Source organism: Phoxinus phoxinus (assembly GCF_949152265.1).
Source record: "Phoxinus phoxinus genome assembly, chromosome: 23".
NCBI lineage: Eukaryota > Metazoa > Chordata > Actinopteri > Cypriniformes > Leuciscidae > Phoxinus > Phoxinus phoxinus.
The window spans coordinates 5,985,875-6,004,901 of NC_136898.1; the positions used below are offsets into that span (position 1 = coordinate 5,985,875).

At 41.5% G+C, this 19,027-nt stretch overlaps 1 protein-coding gene and 1 long non-coding RNA gene across 5 annotated transcripts; one reads left to right on the forward strand and one right to left on the reverse strand.

Moving 5' to 3' along the window:
• Nucleotides 1-328: 328 nt before the first annotated feature.
• Nucleotides 329-17,474, reverse strand: setd1ba (SET domain containing 1B, histone lysine methyltransferase a). Of its 3 annotated transcripts, XM_079599492.1 has the most exons (19): nucleotides 15,413-15,601; nucleotides 15,089-15,243; nucleotides 14,702-14,800; nucleotides 14,174-14,444; nucleotides 13,008-13,129; nucleotides 10,942-12,066; nucleotides 7,907-8,671; nucleotides 7,070-7,249; nucleotides 6,888-6,981; nucleotides 6,579-6,781; nucleotides 6,283-6,364; nucleotides 5,808-6,182; nucleotides 5,261-5,713; nucleotides 4,334-4,858; nucleotides 3,149-3,324; nucleotides 2,920-3,045; nucleotides 2,703-2,822; nucleotides 2,487-2,624; nucleotides 329-2,397 (listed from the first exon to the last, which is right to left on the reverse strand). In XM_079599492.1, exons 1-19 carry the CDS (start codon nucleotides 15,471-15,473, stop codon nucleotides 2,224-2,226), a joined length of 5,244 nt encoding a protein of 1,747 aa, XP_079455618.1. In that variant the 5' UTR covers nucleotides 15,474-15,601; the 3' UTR covers nucleotides 329-2,223. The 3 variants fall into 3 exon arrangements, with proteins under 3 accessions (XP_079455618.1, XP_079455617.1, XP_079455616.1); XM_079599491.1 differs by lacking the exon at nucleotides 15,413-15,601 and adding an exon at nucleotides 17,371-17,474 and having other exon boundaries at nucleotides 4,334-5,713; XM_079599490.1 differs by having other exon boundaries at nucleotides 4,334-5,713; nucleotides 15,413-15,640.
• On the forward strand, nucleotides 16,393-17,157 carry LOC306991544. 2 transcript variants are annotated; one of them, XR_013796122.1, is made up of 4 exons: nucleotides 16,393-16,521; nucleotides 16,612-16,698; nucleotides 16,920-16,981; nucleotides 17,053-17,157. It is a non-coding gene; the product is annotated as an uncharacterized lncRNA (long non-coding RNA). The 2 variants fall into 2 exon arrangements; XR_013796123.1 differs by having other exon boundaries at nucleotides 16,920-17,053.
• Nucleotides 17,475-19,027: the final 1,553 nt, after the last annotated feature.

Here is a 19,027-nt window from a genome sequence, read left to right on the forward strand (position 1 = left end):
AAACAGATTTTCATAGAATTTACAACCAAAAATAAAAATTAAAGCTTGACACAAGCTGAAAATACTGCCACCAGCTCTCCGCAATCACTGTCAAATAGACCTTTCCGAGCCGTGACACTGTAGCAAATCCTCAGGAACAAAAATATATATATATTTATATTTATATATTCACAGTTAAAGTATTTACACATAAGAATCCAAAGGAAAATGGGCAGAAAAAAAAAGACGTTTCTACAAGAAACAATCTTTCAAAAGGAAGTACAAATCTGTGTTATGTACAAGATGCATCATTTTCTTTAAATTAGCTATTCAACCCCTTTTTTTTTTTATAATGATCCCTGAAAAATAGTCATTTTAAATACTCCATTTGTCGCTCATAAAAGCAGAACGATGCATCACTCCCCATCGAGATAAAAAAAGCCCCATTCCTTTATACAAACCATCATATCCTGTACAATATAAACATATTTAAAAAGAAAACTAACAAAAAAGCTGGGAGACCTTACCCTGTGAGTGATCGAACGTGAAGGGCGCGTTTCAAAGCTTGGTCTTGTGAGTGCCATTTGGCTTGATGGGGGGGTTGGAAGCCTCTAGTGCATTTATTAAAATAACCAAATCACAAAGATAAACACAGTTTCCATGATCAGAGTCTTCTGCCTTCAACGGGACATTTGGCTGAATGAAGGTGTAATAGCCGTTTAAACATTTTGATGGTTAAATACTGAGCAAAATGCAGAAGGAACTCAAAAGGGTCGCCTAAAGTACCAGTGAGCTTAGGTCATCTGTGCAAACACACACATACACACACACACAGGAGACAAGTGGAAAATGGTTTGCCTTTGGAGCCGAGACACTCTAAAGTACACATTTGGCACTGTATTCGACTTCGTACTTGATTTTCTGTGTTACTGCAGACGTTTTTTAGGGTGACGGACCTAATACTCCAGGGTGTGCCATCCTAAACAACAGTGCAACTACTTAGATTAGATGAATTGGTGCCTGGGCAATCTTGTTGAAAAGCATCAGTGCTGTGCGACTGTTACCGCACTCACAGAGAACTCCTAATACTACGAAAAACCCATGCTAACTGACCTAAAAACCAGTGCAGGTGGATTTTGCCATCTTAAAGTGAACTGGTGGAGAAAAGTAGGGATACGTTTGCAGAATAGCAGCATTATATTGGCGAGATTCGCTCAATAATAGAAAATTCAGCACCAGTGCCTGAATATGCATGAAACCAATTGGATCTTTGCATGTTTATCTGCTAAAGTAGTGAGCTGACATGTCAAATGCAGAGTTAATACTAATCTGTACAGCTTGAAAGTGAGCAGCTTTCTGTCCTTACACCTTACAGAAGATAGGGGGCAGCAGACACACTCAAATGAGCAGATTACAGATATATGGTTGTAAAACATGACTTGAATAAATGAAAGAATTAGGTGTAGTGTATTGTTTGATTTGTCCAGTCGGATCCAGATCCAGTCTGTAGGTGCCATATGCAGCGCTGGCTGAAATATTGTGGGAGCGTTTCACTTTGTGTAAATTTGCCTGAGCTGTGGCCCTTTTTCTACTGATTTGTTTTGTGGCCGGCACAGGTGTGCTTTTGTTGAATGTTCTGCAAATTGAAGACAATTGACCCAATACCCCTGACATTGGTTAGTGTCACGCTGAATGCTAAATCTTCTGGGCTGTTACAGTGAAGTCTGACAATACTTCATACTGAATGAATCTTGTTGGGCTTGGAGGACGAGGACATGGTAAAAAAAGAAAAACTGACAAGAATTTTGTGCGTGTGGGACAGATATGAGCAGCTTAAAGTGTTCGGGGTCAGAGTTCAAGGAACTGGGAGGTCTCTCCAAACCAAACCGCAGAGGAAAAAGGGACTGACGAGGAGCAGGAGCTCCACAGCAAAGACGAACTATGCCAAATGGGCAGACAACAAACTTGGTGCCCAAACATTTGGGGGAAAAATATGTCCATTTCCATATTAGTCAATGGAAGAGTGGTAGAAAATTCATTTTTTATGCTTGAAAGAGCACCTGTAATTCGTAAACAATCGTGAAAAAGTACAAAAAAGAAGTCCCAGATACGTAGCTGCACGATATATCCAGTGGATGTGTTTATTTCACCCACTATTTCCTCTGTAGCTCCAGAAGACGGGGCGTCTGGGCTTGTTGTAGGGCAGTGCATGTTTTTAAGAAAGTTCTCACCGATCTGCTGGGGTTAGTTTAAGGTTCCTCTGCAGTTCTCTGCGCCACAGAGGCACGGGATCTTCTCGTCCTCAATGGGGAACTTGTAGTCGTAGGTGATCTCATCGTTAACATTTATTGGCTGCCGGGAGTAGATGACGATCTTTTTCTGTGATTCCACAGTGATGACCTTGGCATAACAGTTTGGCTGGGAAACACAAAGGAGGACACGGTCAATCAGGTTTTTACCTACAAAATTACGTTTTACTTTTTTTCTTTTACAAGTACAAAACTCACATTGCAACTATGATTGATGAAGCGGGCGAAGTTGCCACATTTGGTTGCGTCTATAATGGTATCGTGATCCACACGGAACATGTAGCTACTGCCGATGCCCTCCTCCTCATAGCGTTTCTCTCGCATGTCTGCAATAACCTGCAAATGGGGAGAACGGTAATGAACAGACCACACAAAAAGCAGTGATGCTAAAAGTTTGGTTGGTTTTACACTTACCTGTCGGATATTCTGGCCAACATATTCGATAACCATCTCATCTGCAGCAATAGGTTCCATGGCGAACAATCCCCAGTCATGAATGTGACTTCTACAGAACCGGATCTTCTTTTTACGGAACTGTGGAAAAGTTGTGCATCATTAGATGTTGCCTTGGCTAATATTTTGATTGGTGACGTTTTGAAAGATATAAATAGCTGGTTTTCACTTGTCCTACCTTAAGCTGGTTGAACTTGAGGAGATCACTGTCACAGCTGAAGGACGACAGCAGACGGCGCTGTTCAGACCGCCGTTCTGAACCTGCCCTAGTGGACGTTGGGGGCTGTGCTGGAATACTCTTCCCCTGAAATCACACACAAAAAAGCAATCATGTCAGTGCCTTCAGCAAACCAGCTTAATGAAGTATGATTGTGAGTAAACTTCAGTATTTTATCACTGCCGCTCACCTGAGTGTCCACATCAGACTCTTCGGACTGCAGGCGTGAGCTGTTCAGGTACTTCATTTTGTCTTTCTTGTCGATTTTGTAGTAGCCCTCGCTGCGGGCGCAGCCGGTGATATGGTCTCGTAAACCATCCTCTTTCCGCTTCTTCTTCACCACCGATGCACTGCCCATGTTGGTAGGTTCAGAGAAGTCAAGGAAATACTTTCTTTACAGGAACAGATAGGTCTCCACATAACAGGTTTGCAAATAACATTAAAGTATATGTAATGATTTTGTTATTAGAATACTGTCTAAGTAAGCTAGTCACAATTAAAAAAACACAGCGGTGCCATTCCGAATGTGAGAACGATTTTTCAACATTAACTTAAAGCTCCACTATGCAACTTTTGTCTTCAAAATGTATATAATGAGCGCGTACAAATTAATCCATTTTCTAAACCGTATTTTTGTCTTATCCTGAATCGCTACGGTACACCTGTAATAAGTGTTTATATTCAGAGTATTTTAGATCGGTCAGGTCGCCACCGCTGCTGAGTACCCCAGTACCTGCGTACAATAGCTCCGGATACAATGTTCTTCCGCAAGTGGCATGCAGTTTTGTTTATTAACCGCTTACAAACAGCAGCTTTAAGAAAAGCAATTAAATTCCGCTACTCTGTTTGGTGCCACTAGGGGTGTAGAATTTATGCTAAATTATACTCCAAACAAAACTGAATTACTGAATTATTAACAGGTTTCCTAAACACTTCCTCTAGGCTTCCATTGTTTTTAAACTTTATTTCTATTTGCTGCCACTAGGCCCGCTTTAATAGAATTTTACACCAAAAAATGTCAAAGAATCTGTATTAATAAACACTGTTTAAAGCTCAAGATCATGGTAAAGGTGGTCCCATTTACCATTGTTCAGCAGATGTTCGTGGACGACATCCAGTAATTTCAATATGAATCTACACGATTTGTGTGAGGGCGAAAGATTTCCCCACACGGGAACTGGTTGCAACGGGTTCAAGTTGGTCATGCAAATTCACTGCATTGAACAACAGAAAGGTACTTGGTTTGAAAGAGACTTTTGTGTGAGCTGTGCTTCATACATTGCTACACTATTAAAATAAAATAGACAGTGTACCTTTTTAGTCTGCTAAATTTCACTACGTGACCCCACCTTAAGACTGAAGCAGTAAAGGATATGAGGATGATGGACCCAGAGGGTGTCATTGAGCCAGTCGTTGACATTGTCCTGCTCAAGCATCTTGTCGTAAGTGGTCTTAAGGTATTGCATGTCCTCCTCGTCAATGCCATCATTCCAGATGTCATACAAGATGGTCATCTCCTCAAAATCTGAGCGGGGTAAGAAGCTAGGGCGGCGCGGTGATGTCACAGGGGAACGCATGGACGACAACAACTCCTGCCAGCCCCGCCTCTGTCGCCGTGTTTTCTGAACAGGTTCCTCATCATAGAACATCCTGTCTTCCTGAGGAAGTACCTGAGGTATGACTGTCTGGGCTTGGTTTTCCTCTTCCTCCAAGGCTGTGGAATCGCCATCTTCACCTTTGAAGGTCTCTGAAGAGCAGTCTGGGTACATGTCATTTACTGGTAGGTCTGGAGGTAAAGAGGCCACCATTGGAGCTGGAGACTCTTCAGAGTCTTGAGTGGCTTCAACAGACAGCTTTTTAGACTTGGGACGTCCTGGTTTTCTCTTGGTTGGAGTAGCATCTAAGGGCACAGGAACATCTATCATTGGAACAGGAAGATCTTTTGGAGCAGCAGGAGAGGAAGTCTCTGCAGAAGTGGGAGAGGAGCCTTGGGGAGGCTCCTGAAGTGAAGCAGCAGGAAGGGGAGGACCAGGGAATGGGGAAGAAGCTGCATTGTTAGGTAGGCTGGCCTGGGGAGAGGCACTGAGTTGAGGCTCTTTAAATAGAGACTTCTCCTCCAAGCTCTCAGATGAGGCCTTCCTGTGAATGGGAAGGCCTGCAGATAAAGCAGCAGAGTCAGGGAAAGCTGGGGTGAAAGTAAGGTCTCTACCTGGAGTCCGAGGGATACCAGCACTGAGGACAGGGGATTGAGCAGGGTAAGAGAAAGGGCTGCCAGGAATATGCGGCGAGCTCAAGCTGTTACCTGTTAGTGGAGCGTCACTACCTGGTGTGACAGGAATCGTATCAGTGCTCTGAGACTTGCCCAAACCCCGGGGTCTGTCCATGAGGTCTCTCCCCGGTGTGCGTGGGATGTCCTCTTCTGTAGGCAACCGCCCACGGACAAGCATATCCGGCAAAGATTCACGGGCTGGCAGAAGGGATCGTGCTTCAAGGGCATGATTGGGGGGAAGTGGAAGGTGCATGGAAGGTGTAGGAAGAGACCGAGGGATTGCGGCCTCTGACTCTAGGGGAACTGGGCCATCACGACCAGGGGTTCTGGGGACGTCTTCTGCAGGGATCTTTGGTCTGGTGTCCTGATCACTATCTGCAAACGAACCTGTTGGGGTGGGTGGGCGCAAGCTACCGACATCATCCAGGTTGGCTTCAGCTTTGGGCACTGGAATATTGACCTCCAAATCGATGTCGGGTTCATCAACTGAAAGAGACAACCAATCATGATCTGACCTCATCAACACACAATACTCAACTGCTATAAGAACATGAAGCTAAAAAACAGTCAAGAGTCTGACCTGGCAATCCTTTGGGTGATGGGGGCCGCACGTCATTAATTTCAGGCTTGATTGAGTTCACCGTACTATGTTTGTGATCGAGCTCTGCTTTGTCTAAAACCTCCAGTCTGTTCAACTCGCTTGGTTCTTCTTCTGGTGGTGGTCCTATGGGGGTACTGGGGGATTTTACATCAACATCTTCTTCATTAGAGGTCGATGATGAGGAAGATGAAGATGACGATGAGGTTTGTGCGTCGTCATCTTCATCTTCTATTCCCACTACCCGCTCTTCTTCCTCCTCTTCTTCCTCTTCCTCTTCCGAACTCGATTCGAAGTCGGACGAGCTCTCACTCCCAGAGGAATCAGAATCAGATTTGGAGGACGATGAGCTAGAAGCTTGAGGGAGGAAAAATGGTGATGGTCATTACCTCAGACCCATTACGGTGTCCACAAGGGCAGAAAATGTAGTCAGACTCTCGCCATTAATAGTCATTACCTTCATCTGATGAATTAGATGATTCACTCTCGCTGGATTCTGATTCGCTCTTCTTTTCGACATCTTCCTCGTCCTCCATATCCTATGAAGGTAAGTTTTTTTTGCAATGTTAGGCTCAAATATAAGTGTTGTATATGCAGCCAACTACACCGGATTAAAACAGGTTTATTACTGAAAGCAATCTTTCAGTTTGTCTCTATTTCAATCACCAATTACCTTGGTCAAATTCTCGGTTATCAACTGTTAAAATAGTACTATTACTTCCAAATTTCAAAGTACTGTGGATTGGTGCTCACCTTGCCAGAGGGCAACCTCTCAGAGGCATCTTCCACTGGCTCCTCTTCATGGTCTGAAAGCGATGACTCCTCTTTACCGGAGGTTTCCTCCTCCTCCTCGCCTTCACTGTCCAGCTCCAGAGGCCTGGCTGGCCTTCGCTTGGCAGAAGAACCACTGCCATCCGTTCTGGATCCATCCATGCGAAGATCTGTTCTTTCTGACTCTGAGAACCGACCTTACTGAGTTAGTTTATAGAAATGGCATGGAACCATTTAAAGCATTTCAAGATAAGTAATTTGCTAGATTAACAAGATATCCCAAGCACACACCTTCATCTTCCAGCTCATCATCGACAGGTGTGGATGGTCTCACCCTCTTGTTGTCATTAGTGGATGTCGGTTCAGGGGGTTGTTTCCTCTTAACCTGCAAAAAAATGAGTAACAATTGATAATTTGAGCAACTTAAAAGTACAAAGGCACACTAACAAAAATACAGGATGGTAGTTTAGTACCTTGAAGGATGGTAACCGGATGGCACCGCGCAGGCCAATACTGAGACCCATTCCTTCAAAGCCCAGACCCTCAACCTTGTTCCAGTTTTCCAGTAAGCTAGAGGATATAGTCTCTTTGGGTTTGGCCCGTTCTTTCTCCTCTTCTTTGCCCTCACCTGTCTTCACAGGTGTAAGTGTAGCCTGCAGGTGCAGAAACATTATGACATCAGATAAACAATGTAAAGTATACTGTTAGTATAATGACATGTCCTCAGGTCCAAGCAGTTCCATCATTTGAAAACTTAACAAGCAGTGTTTTTTCTTTTTGACTAATTGTTTGAAATACTTTAAATAATATGATAGCTGTCTGATTACAGAACTCAATGTTTCAGAGCAAGATTAAAGCAAAAGCATAATTATTTTTTAACACTTGCCAAAGCAAGAATGCTTTTTTTGGACAGCATTCTTATTGGATGCTATTCTAATCTACTGCACACACAAGTTAATACTTTTTTTTTGATAAACTATTGACATGACTAATAACATTCTTAGTACCAATCAGAGATGGGTTTGTCACATTTCGTTCTGCAATAACAGTACAATTCAAAAACATTTAGGCTAAACATACAACAAACTAACACTAAATTACTTCTTCCCCAACACTGCAAATAAAAGGAAACAATACATATGAAAATGACTTATCAGCTTGACAGTGATTTTGTACCTTGCATGACTTCAATAGTTTAAAAAAACAAATTTGCTGCATTTGTTATGATTCATTTACAAAGTATTTACATTTCCGGCAAAGTACATCATGTAACATTTAAAACAGACCTGAGTTTGTGGAATGGTGCTTACCTTAGCCGATCGCTCCTGTTTGTCCCACCATTCATCAAACGCCCTGAAGGCCACCACCTCTACCATTTTACGGTTGAGATCTCTTTTCATGATGGCCTTCAGCTCTTTGACAATAACCAGAAGCACTCCATCCACAGTGGCTTTGTGTGGGTCTTCCTTTTGGGGCTCATAGCCTGGAGGGGGAACAGCAGGGTTGAACTTGGGCATGTTGGGTATGGGCCAGGGTTGCCCGTGCCCCACAGCGCCTGCAGGGGCACCAACCATAGACAGATGTGGATACGGGGCTCCAAATTGCATGGCGGCGGCAGCAGCAGCAGCGCCAGCACTTGCAGCAGCTTCGCTGATGAAGTGAGGGTAAGAGTACTGCCGCTGGCTCTGCGCCATGCGACTTAGCATCTGAGTCTGCATCTGAAAGGACATGTGAACGCTGCCCCACTGTGGTAAGGAGCTCATCAGCTCCACCTGCATAATGGGCATCATGCCATGGGGGTAATGGGCCAACGGGTGTAGCATCGGATGGGCCACGCCAGGAGGGCCAGCCAGGTGTGAAACGGATGAATGAGGTGGAAGAGGAGGCAACTGCAGGGGGAAGCCAGTCTGTGGAGGGGGCAGTGGGGGGAACCCTGGCGGGGGCATGGATATTGTCTGCATCGGAGATAGCGCAGAGTTGACCACAATGTTTTTGGCACAGTCCCCACTAGCAATCGGTGTGCCTGGCATCTCATCATCAGAAATCTCCATGTCTTCACCCGATGACTGATGGCTCTGTGTAATAAAACACAAACATCTGTTGCGTTAGCGCACAAACTAGTCGCTCACAAAGCAAACAGGGAGATAAACAATCTATGGTCTATATTGCCTTTGGTTTGACAACTATTTTTAACTATGAAAAAATCTGGAATTTTTACTTTTTTCCCCCATTTAACTTGATCTGGACATAAAAGTCCAATGAAGTTCTCTCGCTATTTGTCAGCATAATATTGTGTGTATTAAAAAATAAAACGGATAGTTCACACAAAAATGAAAATTGTCATAATTTACTCAAGTTGTTCCAAACCTATATGAATTTGAAATTTCAGAATTCTTCAAAATATCTTCTTTTGTGTTGAACAGAACAAAGAAATTCATACAGGTTTGGAACAACTTGAGGGTGAGTAAATGATGATAGAATTTTAATTTTTAGGGGGAACAACCGTTTTAAGTGACACCAAGCCAGTGTATTTTTATTATTATTATTTACATAGGCTACTATTACAATATTTAATAACATCTTAAATTAGCTTTAAATAAAATTATTTTGTAACACCTTTGGTTCTTCAACTTAACCTTGTTTATTCCAGTTAGTTGCAGCTTTATTTGAATTACCTAAAGCGATTTTTTTAAAAATAGTTGCAGTTAACAATTAAAACACTGTGACAAGAAATAGTAATAATATTCTCCTGAAAGAGATGATTAAAGGTAGTTTGAATCTAGGAATCCAAAAACTTTCAAATATGAAATAGCTCTTGGTGAACAATGGTTTTGGAGATGTAATAAGAACAGCACTATCCTGATGGTCCAGCTTTTAAGCAGGAAGTAAAGCACAAAAGTGAGCTAACGGCTGAGCATTGTTTCTCGTGTTGTACTACGTGTAAGAGGAAGTGAAAGTGTGTTGCACATAAGCGGCATCCACAGTAGGATCATATTTCATGGGTTCGCCATACAAAGCTGGGGACTGTAATGCAAACAAGTTAATTTACAAGACAGAGCCTCATTATGCATGAACTGAACGTTTATGTCCTTACTGCAGACCGCCAAGATTTTTATTTTTTTTAATGGAATGCAATGCTAAGATTATTTGGTACAGATTAACATGTAGGACTTAAACTGTGCCAGGCAAAACTTTCTATTTTTCAGCATGCTGCTGAAATGTCACAAACAGTTGAGTTGCAAAGTCTCAAACAAACAGTGATGCCAAGAAGTCTCTTGCCTAGAACTATGGGATCAAATAAGCACCACAAAACATTGCACACTGGAATCTAAACTAAATTAATTTTTCAAATTAATACATTTTGAGATTTAGAGATTTTTGAGAAGCCTTTGAGATTTCAAAACAAATAGAAAAGAAAAAGAGGATACAAAAACTTTTTGCAGCCAGATTGCACAATGTCTTCTTTTGCTAAAATGTGAAACAAAAGGGAAAGTAGAGCCTCTTTAAAGGAAGACGAGTGAGGCTGCCTCCTACATTTCTCCTGGGTCCTGAAACCCTCCACACAGCAATTCATAATATATCATATTTATCAACGCATCAAAAGCCTTTGAGCAGTTAGCTACACTCCAAACCACTAGCCAACAGTAGCTAAAGACACTAAACCCATTTAGGGGCAGTATCTTAAAATATCACAATATATGCAAATACTATATACAGTAATTATAAGAGGATGGCAAAATTTTGCAATCTGGCACAAAAGTCAAAAACAGCACTAAACAGCAACATTTAACATAATATTTTACTACAAATATGTCAAAAAACATTATTGAATCAGTTTAAAAAACATCTAACTGATTTATTGCGACTTATGAATCAGTTTTTTTAACCTGTCTGAGCAAACTAATTCAATAAAACAAAATTACTTGAAAATGGGGGCATTTCAGGGGAGTGCATTCGATAAAGCCGGTTAATGCAGCTGTAAAGCTAAGTGCAACACAAAGTGCTCAAAAACATTTTGTTGCTAAAAAACTACCCAAAAATAGTTACAGTTTGAACTACACTAAATCAACACTGAACTGACTTAAGCTAAATAATAACACTTATGATCTTCTGTAGAGCTGCTTTTTAGTTTAACTGGATTGTCTTCATGACTAATGAACTTTGCAACAATGAACTAACACTGAACTAAACTGAGTTTAATAATGAAACTATTGTCTTTTTAATAGCTGCTGTAGTGCTGAAACTGAAGTACTTTGCAACATTAATACGGTTATTTTCTTGTTTATTACTGTGGAGCTGCTTTGAAACAATCTGTATTGTATATATCGTGCATCTCAGGTCTTACCGTGTCCATTTGGTCAATGGGCGTCCGTGGTTCTCCTGCACTGCTTTTACTGAGCATGTTGCAGGGCGACATGGCCCTAGAGTTCGTCAACAGGGCAGCAGTACCAAGGATGGGTTCGTCATCATCGGAATCAGGAAGCGGGGTAGGGCTGATGTCCTCCAGGCCGGTGCTTGAAGGCCGCGAGAGCCGTTGGGGCGGGATGGGGGAGAGCTGCGAGGACGATGAGGAGATCGGGCTCCCGTCCATGCGCACCTCAGCGTCCGAGTCTCCACGCTCGTCCAGGAAGGGCTTAAGGAGCATTTCTATGCGGGAGTCCAGGCTGTTGCGTTTGGACTCTTGCGTGGGGGTGTCCAGCGACAAGAAGGGTTTAATGAGCATTTCTATGCGGGAGTCCAGGCTGTTGTGTTTGGACTCTTGGGTGGGGGTGTCCAGCGACGGGAAGGGCTCTAGCGTGGAGGGAGGAGGTGTAGCTGGTTGGGTTTCTGGCGCCGGGGGAGGCTCGGGGATTGGCGGCGTCGCAGGCCTGTCTCTGACGGGCATGAAGTCGGGGCTCGGGGGAGGTGGGGCTTGAGGCTGTCTCCTATAATCCACTTCCCGCTGAACAGGCTGGTGGAAAGAGGACTCTGTGTGAGGGTAGACTGGGGGCATTGGCGGCTGATAAGGAGAGAAAGCAGTTTTGAAATTCGCACTGGCTGGTGGCGGTGGCGTGTGCGCAAAAACAGGCGACGGAGGCTCGGGCGGCTGATGTTGCTTAAAACTAGATGGTTGCTCTGAGTTGCCACGGTGCGCCCCTCCTGTGCCGTGGACGTAGTGTCTTTCGGGTCTGCGGTTGTAGGCGTCCTGAAATTTGGTTTCATGTCTCCTTGCCTTGTAGCCTCCCGAGGATTCCGCGCGGTTCGGTTGAAACGCCGGCGTGCCCTGCCTGCTGGAGTAGCTGGAGTCCTGAGAGAACGGGGTGCCTGACGGGCGTGGGGTGTGCGGGGTACCCTGGGACTGTGGCGTATCCTGCCTTAGGCTGGAGTAGGCCGTATCCAGGGACATGGGCGTGTTGGTGCCACCTGGCGTGGCTGTGCCCGCAACTGCAGAAGAACTACCTTCGAGGATTCTTCGCGAGGGCTCGCATGCCTGCGGACACAAAAGTGCGATGAGACCCACTTAAACATGGTTGTTTCTAAATTTCACAGTGCAAACAAAAGCTTAGGCCAGTTCTAATGGCATTAACAATTAACATGCTAATCAAATACATTGTATAAACATTAGTTAATGGCAATCTCTGTTTTCACTGTGAGATAATGGCCAGAACTGAGGGGGAACCGTTCAAAGTACAATAATAGTGTGCAGCTCTCTGCTGGGAGCAGTTATTAGATACATTTCAGTTGGTGTCCATTTAACCACCTGCTGAACTGATAAAGTGGATTAGAGATAAAGACTTTCTGCTGGAGAGGGACTCACAGCATGTTATACAGTGTCCTGGTGTAAAACAGGCCACCATTTGTATTCAAATTATTTTTTAACTTAATACTAGTCATGAAACTTTAAATTAAAAAAAAAAAACTCAAAACTCCATACTGAAAAAACTGTATTAATATTATACATTATTACATTAGCTATTAAATTATGAAAACAATGTATATAGAAAAAGAAACTACAGTAAACATTTAGTATGTCAAGCTTCCCTCTCTTCTAACTGACGAGAAAATCTACATTGCATCTTAAATGGTTTTAAATTTTAAATCATTCAATTGGTCTATGGAGGATCAAACTATGATATTTAGAAATATATGTATATATGCAAATATGAAAAAAAAAAATACACTGTCAATTTTTTGTAGTAAATTGAATCAGTTAATTGATTTTGAACCATTTGAACAAAACAATTCGATAAATGTAATCTGGCTAGCCAAAGCTACTTGAAAGGGGGGACACTTCAGGACAGCACATTTATTACAGCTCTGTTCATGCCGGAAAAAAAACTTAACCACTGTCTTTAACTGTTTTGCAGTAAAATCTTAAGTGTTCCAATATTTTCTATAATTAATGTCACATGTAATGGCATAATGTTTTACCAGCAGGGCTTCCGACAAGCTGTGTGGAGAAACTTCACAGGCTTCTTCACCACCAACTGGAAGAGTGAGCGGAGTATAACTTCCATTGATCAGACGCTGGAAGTACCTTTGGCGATTTTCACCTAAAATGATGGATGAGAACACACATTGTTGTGGTGAACATGATCACTGACACACAATGCGGGCTACATCTAAAAGAAATAAACACATTTTATTAATTAGAAAGAAAGAAAGAAAGAAAGAAAGAAAGAAAGAAAGAAAGAAAGAAAGAAAGAAAGAAAGAAAGAAAGAAAGAAAGAAGGAAAGAAAGAAAGAAAAAGAAAAAGAAAGGTTATGTTGTCACAAGAGCATTATTATTAATTGTCACTTTCACAAGAAAAGTGCTTTTGCCAAATACTATTGACAAGTAATAGCACTTGAAAATAGTTACTAAAACAATTAAATGTTATATAATTATAATGTTAATGTTATATATTAAATGTCTCATCACTTACATATAAATCATGTCTATGTATATAAACAATATATTGTATACATGTACACATCAAATATGAAAATGACAGTATAATGTATGAAATAACTGCACTTTGTATTCACGTGACTGATGATCACAGATGAAACGGTACTGTCTCTTTAAGAGAACGGAGAACCCACTACAGCTGTCATCCTGCCTTTAGGATCTCCTTTTTACAAGGTTAATCACCATTCCGTGTGCTTGGCTTTCAGTAATGAGTCTGAACGAAGGGTTTAACATTAAACAATATTTTCAGTAGGACAACTATTGTTTAAGTCGTGGTTAACCAGCTCCCATATCTTCTAAAACATATGCATTTTACATCTAAATACTTCAGCAGCTGTTCTCACATCATAGACTGTGGTAAAACAATTGTCATTTAGCTTGTAACAACCGCTAAATATTTTGTAAATAGTTAAAATGCATGGTTTTCACGTAAAATGTCAAAGCAAACACACCAGTAAATCCCTCTGCAGCTGACATGCCGTTTAGTGGTTACCAAGCAACCAACGTAAATGTTCGCACGTGATATGATGCTACAAACAATCTATTCAACAGTACCAACACACGCGGCATTTTAGTGCAACTATGTCAGATATTAATAAAGTTATACATCTCCAGTTCAATATTTTCGCATTTAATTTTGCTTTACCTTTAGGGTCCAGCTCCACGTGGATGATGTTGCCCATGACAGAAGTGTTGTGCAGGTTCTGGACAGCATCTTTCGCCGACTTGACGGTTCCGAACACAACTTTAGCTATTCCGAGATGCTTTTTGTTCTTCGGGTTGTACAAAATCTCCACCCCCTCAATATCGCCGAACTTCTTGCACATGTCAGTGAGGAATCCCTCTTTGACGTTGTCGTTGAGTTTGGCGAACGTGACCTCCTTCGGGGGCACGCGACCGATGTAACAATCATCGATCTGAGGAAACAAAACGATTCTTTGAAATGGAACGTTTGTTTGAAGTTGTTAAACATAGAACGACTGTCCTAAACGGTTTAAAAGGAAGCGCGTGTCTCTTAGGTCGTTGAAAACTGACCGTTAAATCAGTTGTTTTTTCATTCAAAAATGCATTCGATGTATAAAAACGTCCCGTGAACCTCAACCGTCTTGTAGTTGGTAACTTAAAAACACTCAAGACAAATTCACACATGTGTCAGGGGGTGTGACTGGACTACCTTAAATTTAGGCACCGGGAGATCAACCTCCTTGTACTTAGCCCACAGACGAACCATTCTCGGGTCTCGGAGGTTCTCCACGGGTGACATTCCGTGGTTCTGCAAACAAAAACACATATTTATAAACACTTTACGCAAGTAAGTGTACTTTACACCGTCCGCTCAAACTGGGCATGTCGCTGTCAACAGAACTAATGCAGCACAACGAGAGCTGGTTTCAGTAGTTTAGTTTGTCAAAAAGAGTGGTCAGTAATGAAAGTTTGGTAGCGGTGAAACTTTGATGTGTTGTGTCAGGTGTTTACAACGCCAGTGATATTATGTATCGGCGCTACAATACACGGGTCGATGTATCCGGTTCTGGCCGTTGTAACGACTCATTCCGCTCACCGGCATGTTGAAGTGCAGTCCATCGTAGCGATACAGTTTGTGCGATCCCTTTTTCAGCGCTGGGTCAATAATCAACTTGTAACTTCTCCAATGATGATTTCGTTTCTCTCCCGAATTGCAGATAGGATGGCTGTTCTCCATTCCGTTCTCCAAACCTAACGAAGAGATGACCAACAAAACAAAAAAAAACAGAAAGTACACTTCATAATACTGACAGCGTAAAGATTGATATTTGCACACAAACAGTACGTTGCAGAAAACGGGGGGTTTGAAGCTGTGCCCGAAACAGACATTACAGAGGAAGAAAAAAAAGAGAAAGCTTACTTGAACTCTGTCTTCTACCGTGATCTTCATTTAGCTTATTTCTTTCTCCTGGTCTGGACATATTGTGCCCGATCGAGTAGTTTTATATAAAACGGCTAGATCTTGAACCTTTCGCCGATCACATTACATGATTTTAAAGATACTGCCTCCTTTTTGCGAGCCAACACATATTGTGTGCCTCTAGTCTGGGGTTTCTGTCTCTCCCACAATACACCACTATCTCAACCTTCCGGCACATTCGACACGCACCTTCGATTTATTATTCTTAATAGTTAAGCTGAAGCATTTCTTTTGTGTGACTATTAATAAAACACACAATTTAAGTTAAGTGTGATAAACGAGTGGGACGTTGAAATACCTTAAATTTCGAGCAGTAAAGCGAAGGTTTAGAACGCGTTGAATCTGCACGATAGATTTACATGGACGTTAAATACAAGATGGACATGGAGCAGCAGCGTTGGGGAAGGTTGTTAAAACTGAACTGGGACACGCACTGAAAGCCCAAATGTTTTGGTTTAAAAACGAAATGCAGTTTTGCTTTCATATAAAGAGTTATTCCGGGATATGTTTTAAGTCATGCATTCAGAATGTGTCAGTAAAATGAACTTTAATGAGGGACCGCCTTATAAAAGCAAAGTTTTTCTATGGTCATAATTCTGTTTAAACATCTAATGTTGTTTTCTTTTTCTTGTTCTAATACTAGTTGTACATTTTCAGTCCATTCCCAACATTGTTTGATATTCTGCGGTGCTTGGGCAATTGGCTGGTTAACAGCAGTTCCCTCTCTGGCCAATCAGATTGAAGCACCATGGTAGATTCAGCTATTAGAAGCACAGCCTTCAGTTCTTCCTACAGAGAGCAGAAAGAAGGCTGAATGCAGGCGCAGCCATTTTCTCCTACATTGGGACTCAATGGCCAAAATGGGTTTCCTTTGTTCCAAAAGGGATCTAAATCTTGGTTTCATCAGCCTTTTATGGACTATTTAATACATACAGTGTTTCTGTTTACAGGATCTGAGAAGAAGGAAGATGAAATGTTGGATGGTATCCCTTTGACATTTTTAAGCTTTTTTTCTCTTCCTGGAAACCATCTTTGTCCCAGCAAACTAGGTCATGGCACACCCATATAACAGCATTTTATTCTTTAGTAAAATGTTACTGAATAAACATTTTGCATTTGGTTTTATTATTTCTAACTAGAATGTAAAAAGAAAAAAAAGAAACCCATGAAAATAACCAACTGCTTTTAAGGCCCTGCCTTGTTCAGGGCCAAGCATTAATCAATAAGTAAGTTTATCTTTATTGTCTTTGCTTATTTAGCTGCAAAAAAATAAATGTTTTATTGTTAATTAAACTGAGGCATTTTATGTAAATTGACTGAATTTCTATTTCTTTTTAGCGTTCCCTAAGTGCCATTAGTTTTGAGTCTAGCTTTGTCTTCAGAACATTCAGTTGCATGTTGTTCTATTTTAAATATCCATTTAAATGGATTGCTTCTCACATTTCAGCAAACAAGGCAGGCCACAGAGAAAAAGGACGATTGGCCTTTTACAAAAATGCTGAATCACAGGTATGATTGATAGGGTTTGTGGTTGTTTTAATGCTCATCCTGGTTGTGACTCACTGTTTTTAACTCTACAGCAGTACTGGTATCGAAACACTTTTTTTTTTTTTTTTTAAGTAAATTTATATTTAAAGAAATTGGTGGACTTCACTTCTCTTTCATGGCGTGCAGATTGGGAAAAGTGTATTCCTGATTTTACAATGCAATGGAAATCCCTTTGTCAATTACTATTTTCAGTAAGTGAACACTCACTATATATTTGACCTTGTGCCAAGGGCACATTTCATAACACTATTAGTCTCATAACAGTGTATAGTTCACTTTAAGTTTAGAGATAATGTATAATTAAGACTTTAAACACACATAATTATTAATGCACTAACAAAGATATTTACCTTAACATTTTGTTGAAATAATTCTATCAGGCCTATACGATGAAGAAACAGGAACGTTTTCATTCCCATCGTCGGATCCTTTAACACTGGCTTTAAAGAGGGGGTTGGGTTGCAACGCCTAAAAGGAAGAAAACGACAATAACCATTTTTCCTGCCTTCGTTTTTCGACATAATTCATCATTTAACACACCAATCTGCGCAGTCTCCAACGAGTGGAGCTGCTGGAAATCTTGAGGCACTTTTAGATATTGCAATATGCAAACAATCCCTCTCTTTCTCTTCCTGAAGACAGAATGACAAGAGAAATTCACTCGCTTGCACTTCATCATTCAGAAGAAAGAAAATGTCCTTTTTCTTTCCGAAGGTAATAGTTTATGCGACCTTATTTGATTAAAATGACTTGGGAATGCTCTGTTTTAAAAGGTAACATTAAATCATATTTATGTTTCAAACTCAGTTTAAAAATTACGAGTATTGTTTTCCTGTGGGGATAATTGTGAGAGGAAAAAAGGTGTAAAAAAAAAAATCATTATTTTAAACACCTTTCATTGCTGACCCATGTCCAAAGCGACCTCAGAAATAGCCTGCTGTTTAATGGCTTCTCTGCTGTTCTCATTTTCAACATGGCGTCTTCACAAGGACATCATTGTGGAAAAGAAAGGTTGCTGCGCCATTTATGGGCGAGGCTCTCGGTCGCCGTTTCAGCTGATTCTGCCTTTATACGTGGCAACATTGCAAACACAAACTGACTAGATGTGGTCAGAGAGGCTTGTTGTTTCAGAAGCGAGGATATTGCACAAAACTCGTAGTTCTATCTCGTGCGTAAAAGGCGCCCTCGACGCTGCTGCGCAAGGCGCTGGAAACCCTGTGGCACAAAAACACACACACACAGCGGTAATCTGAGAGTTTGGACGCATGCCACGGCTCCGGGATGTGACTGCACCCACCTAACCATTTAAAGTCGGAGAAAGAATCTCAAACACTGTGTGGCATTTCAATCAGCAAGTACAAAGGGAATATCCAGTCCTCTGTGCTCTCTCTCTCGTCCCCCTTTCAGAACATTCGGTGCAGTTTATTCGCCAGCCATTCAGAGGATCATTTGACGTGATGCATTGCAGGATTGCGCACTACTTAGGTTTCTCAGATCTTCTGGTGAATATATCACAGTATTGCAACACATACCGGTATGTGGTATGCAAATTCTCGTGTTTTGAACAATTTATGGAAATGTAATTTTGTTGTAGCTTATTCCACTAGTGTGGAGATTGGACATACTATTTATTACCCAAGCATCTTATCATTGGAATTTGGTTATTGCCTCTGTATTTTTTTCTTTCTTTCCCCTTCTTTCTGTGCGTTTGGGGCGATGCCAGGTCCAATTTATCAGCCAGAATGGTGTTGCGCAAGGAAACGCACCATCTGTCTTTCGCTTTTAGGATTCACGCTTGTTATTGCATGCACACCACTATGATTTTGTCTCTCTACCATAGTCTAAAATAGGACTGGTGTCCGAATATGCCAGAAAGAAAAGGACTGAAGAAGACGTGATGACCACATTGTTTCCTGCCATCCTAGGGCTGAAGTGGGTCATGAGGCCATTTTATGGCACTCGTGTGTTTAATTAGGAAAATCCTCTTTATTTTAGTAACCTGCGAAC

Coding starts and splice junctions, on each gene's coding strand:
- setd1ba (XM_079599490.1), bottom strand. CDS start 15,473: ATGTCCAGACCAGGAGAAAGAAATAAGCTAAATGAAGATCACGGTAGA. Junction 2,823..2,919: donor TCAAGTTCAACCAGCTTAAG/GTAGGACAAGTG, acceptor ACTTTTCCACAG/TTCCGTAAAAAGAAGATCCG. Junction 2,625..2,702: donor TTGGCCAGAATATCCGACAG/GTAAGTGTAAAA, acceptor CCCCATTTGCAG/GTTATTGCAGACATGCGAGA.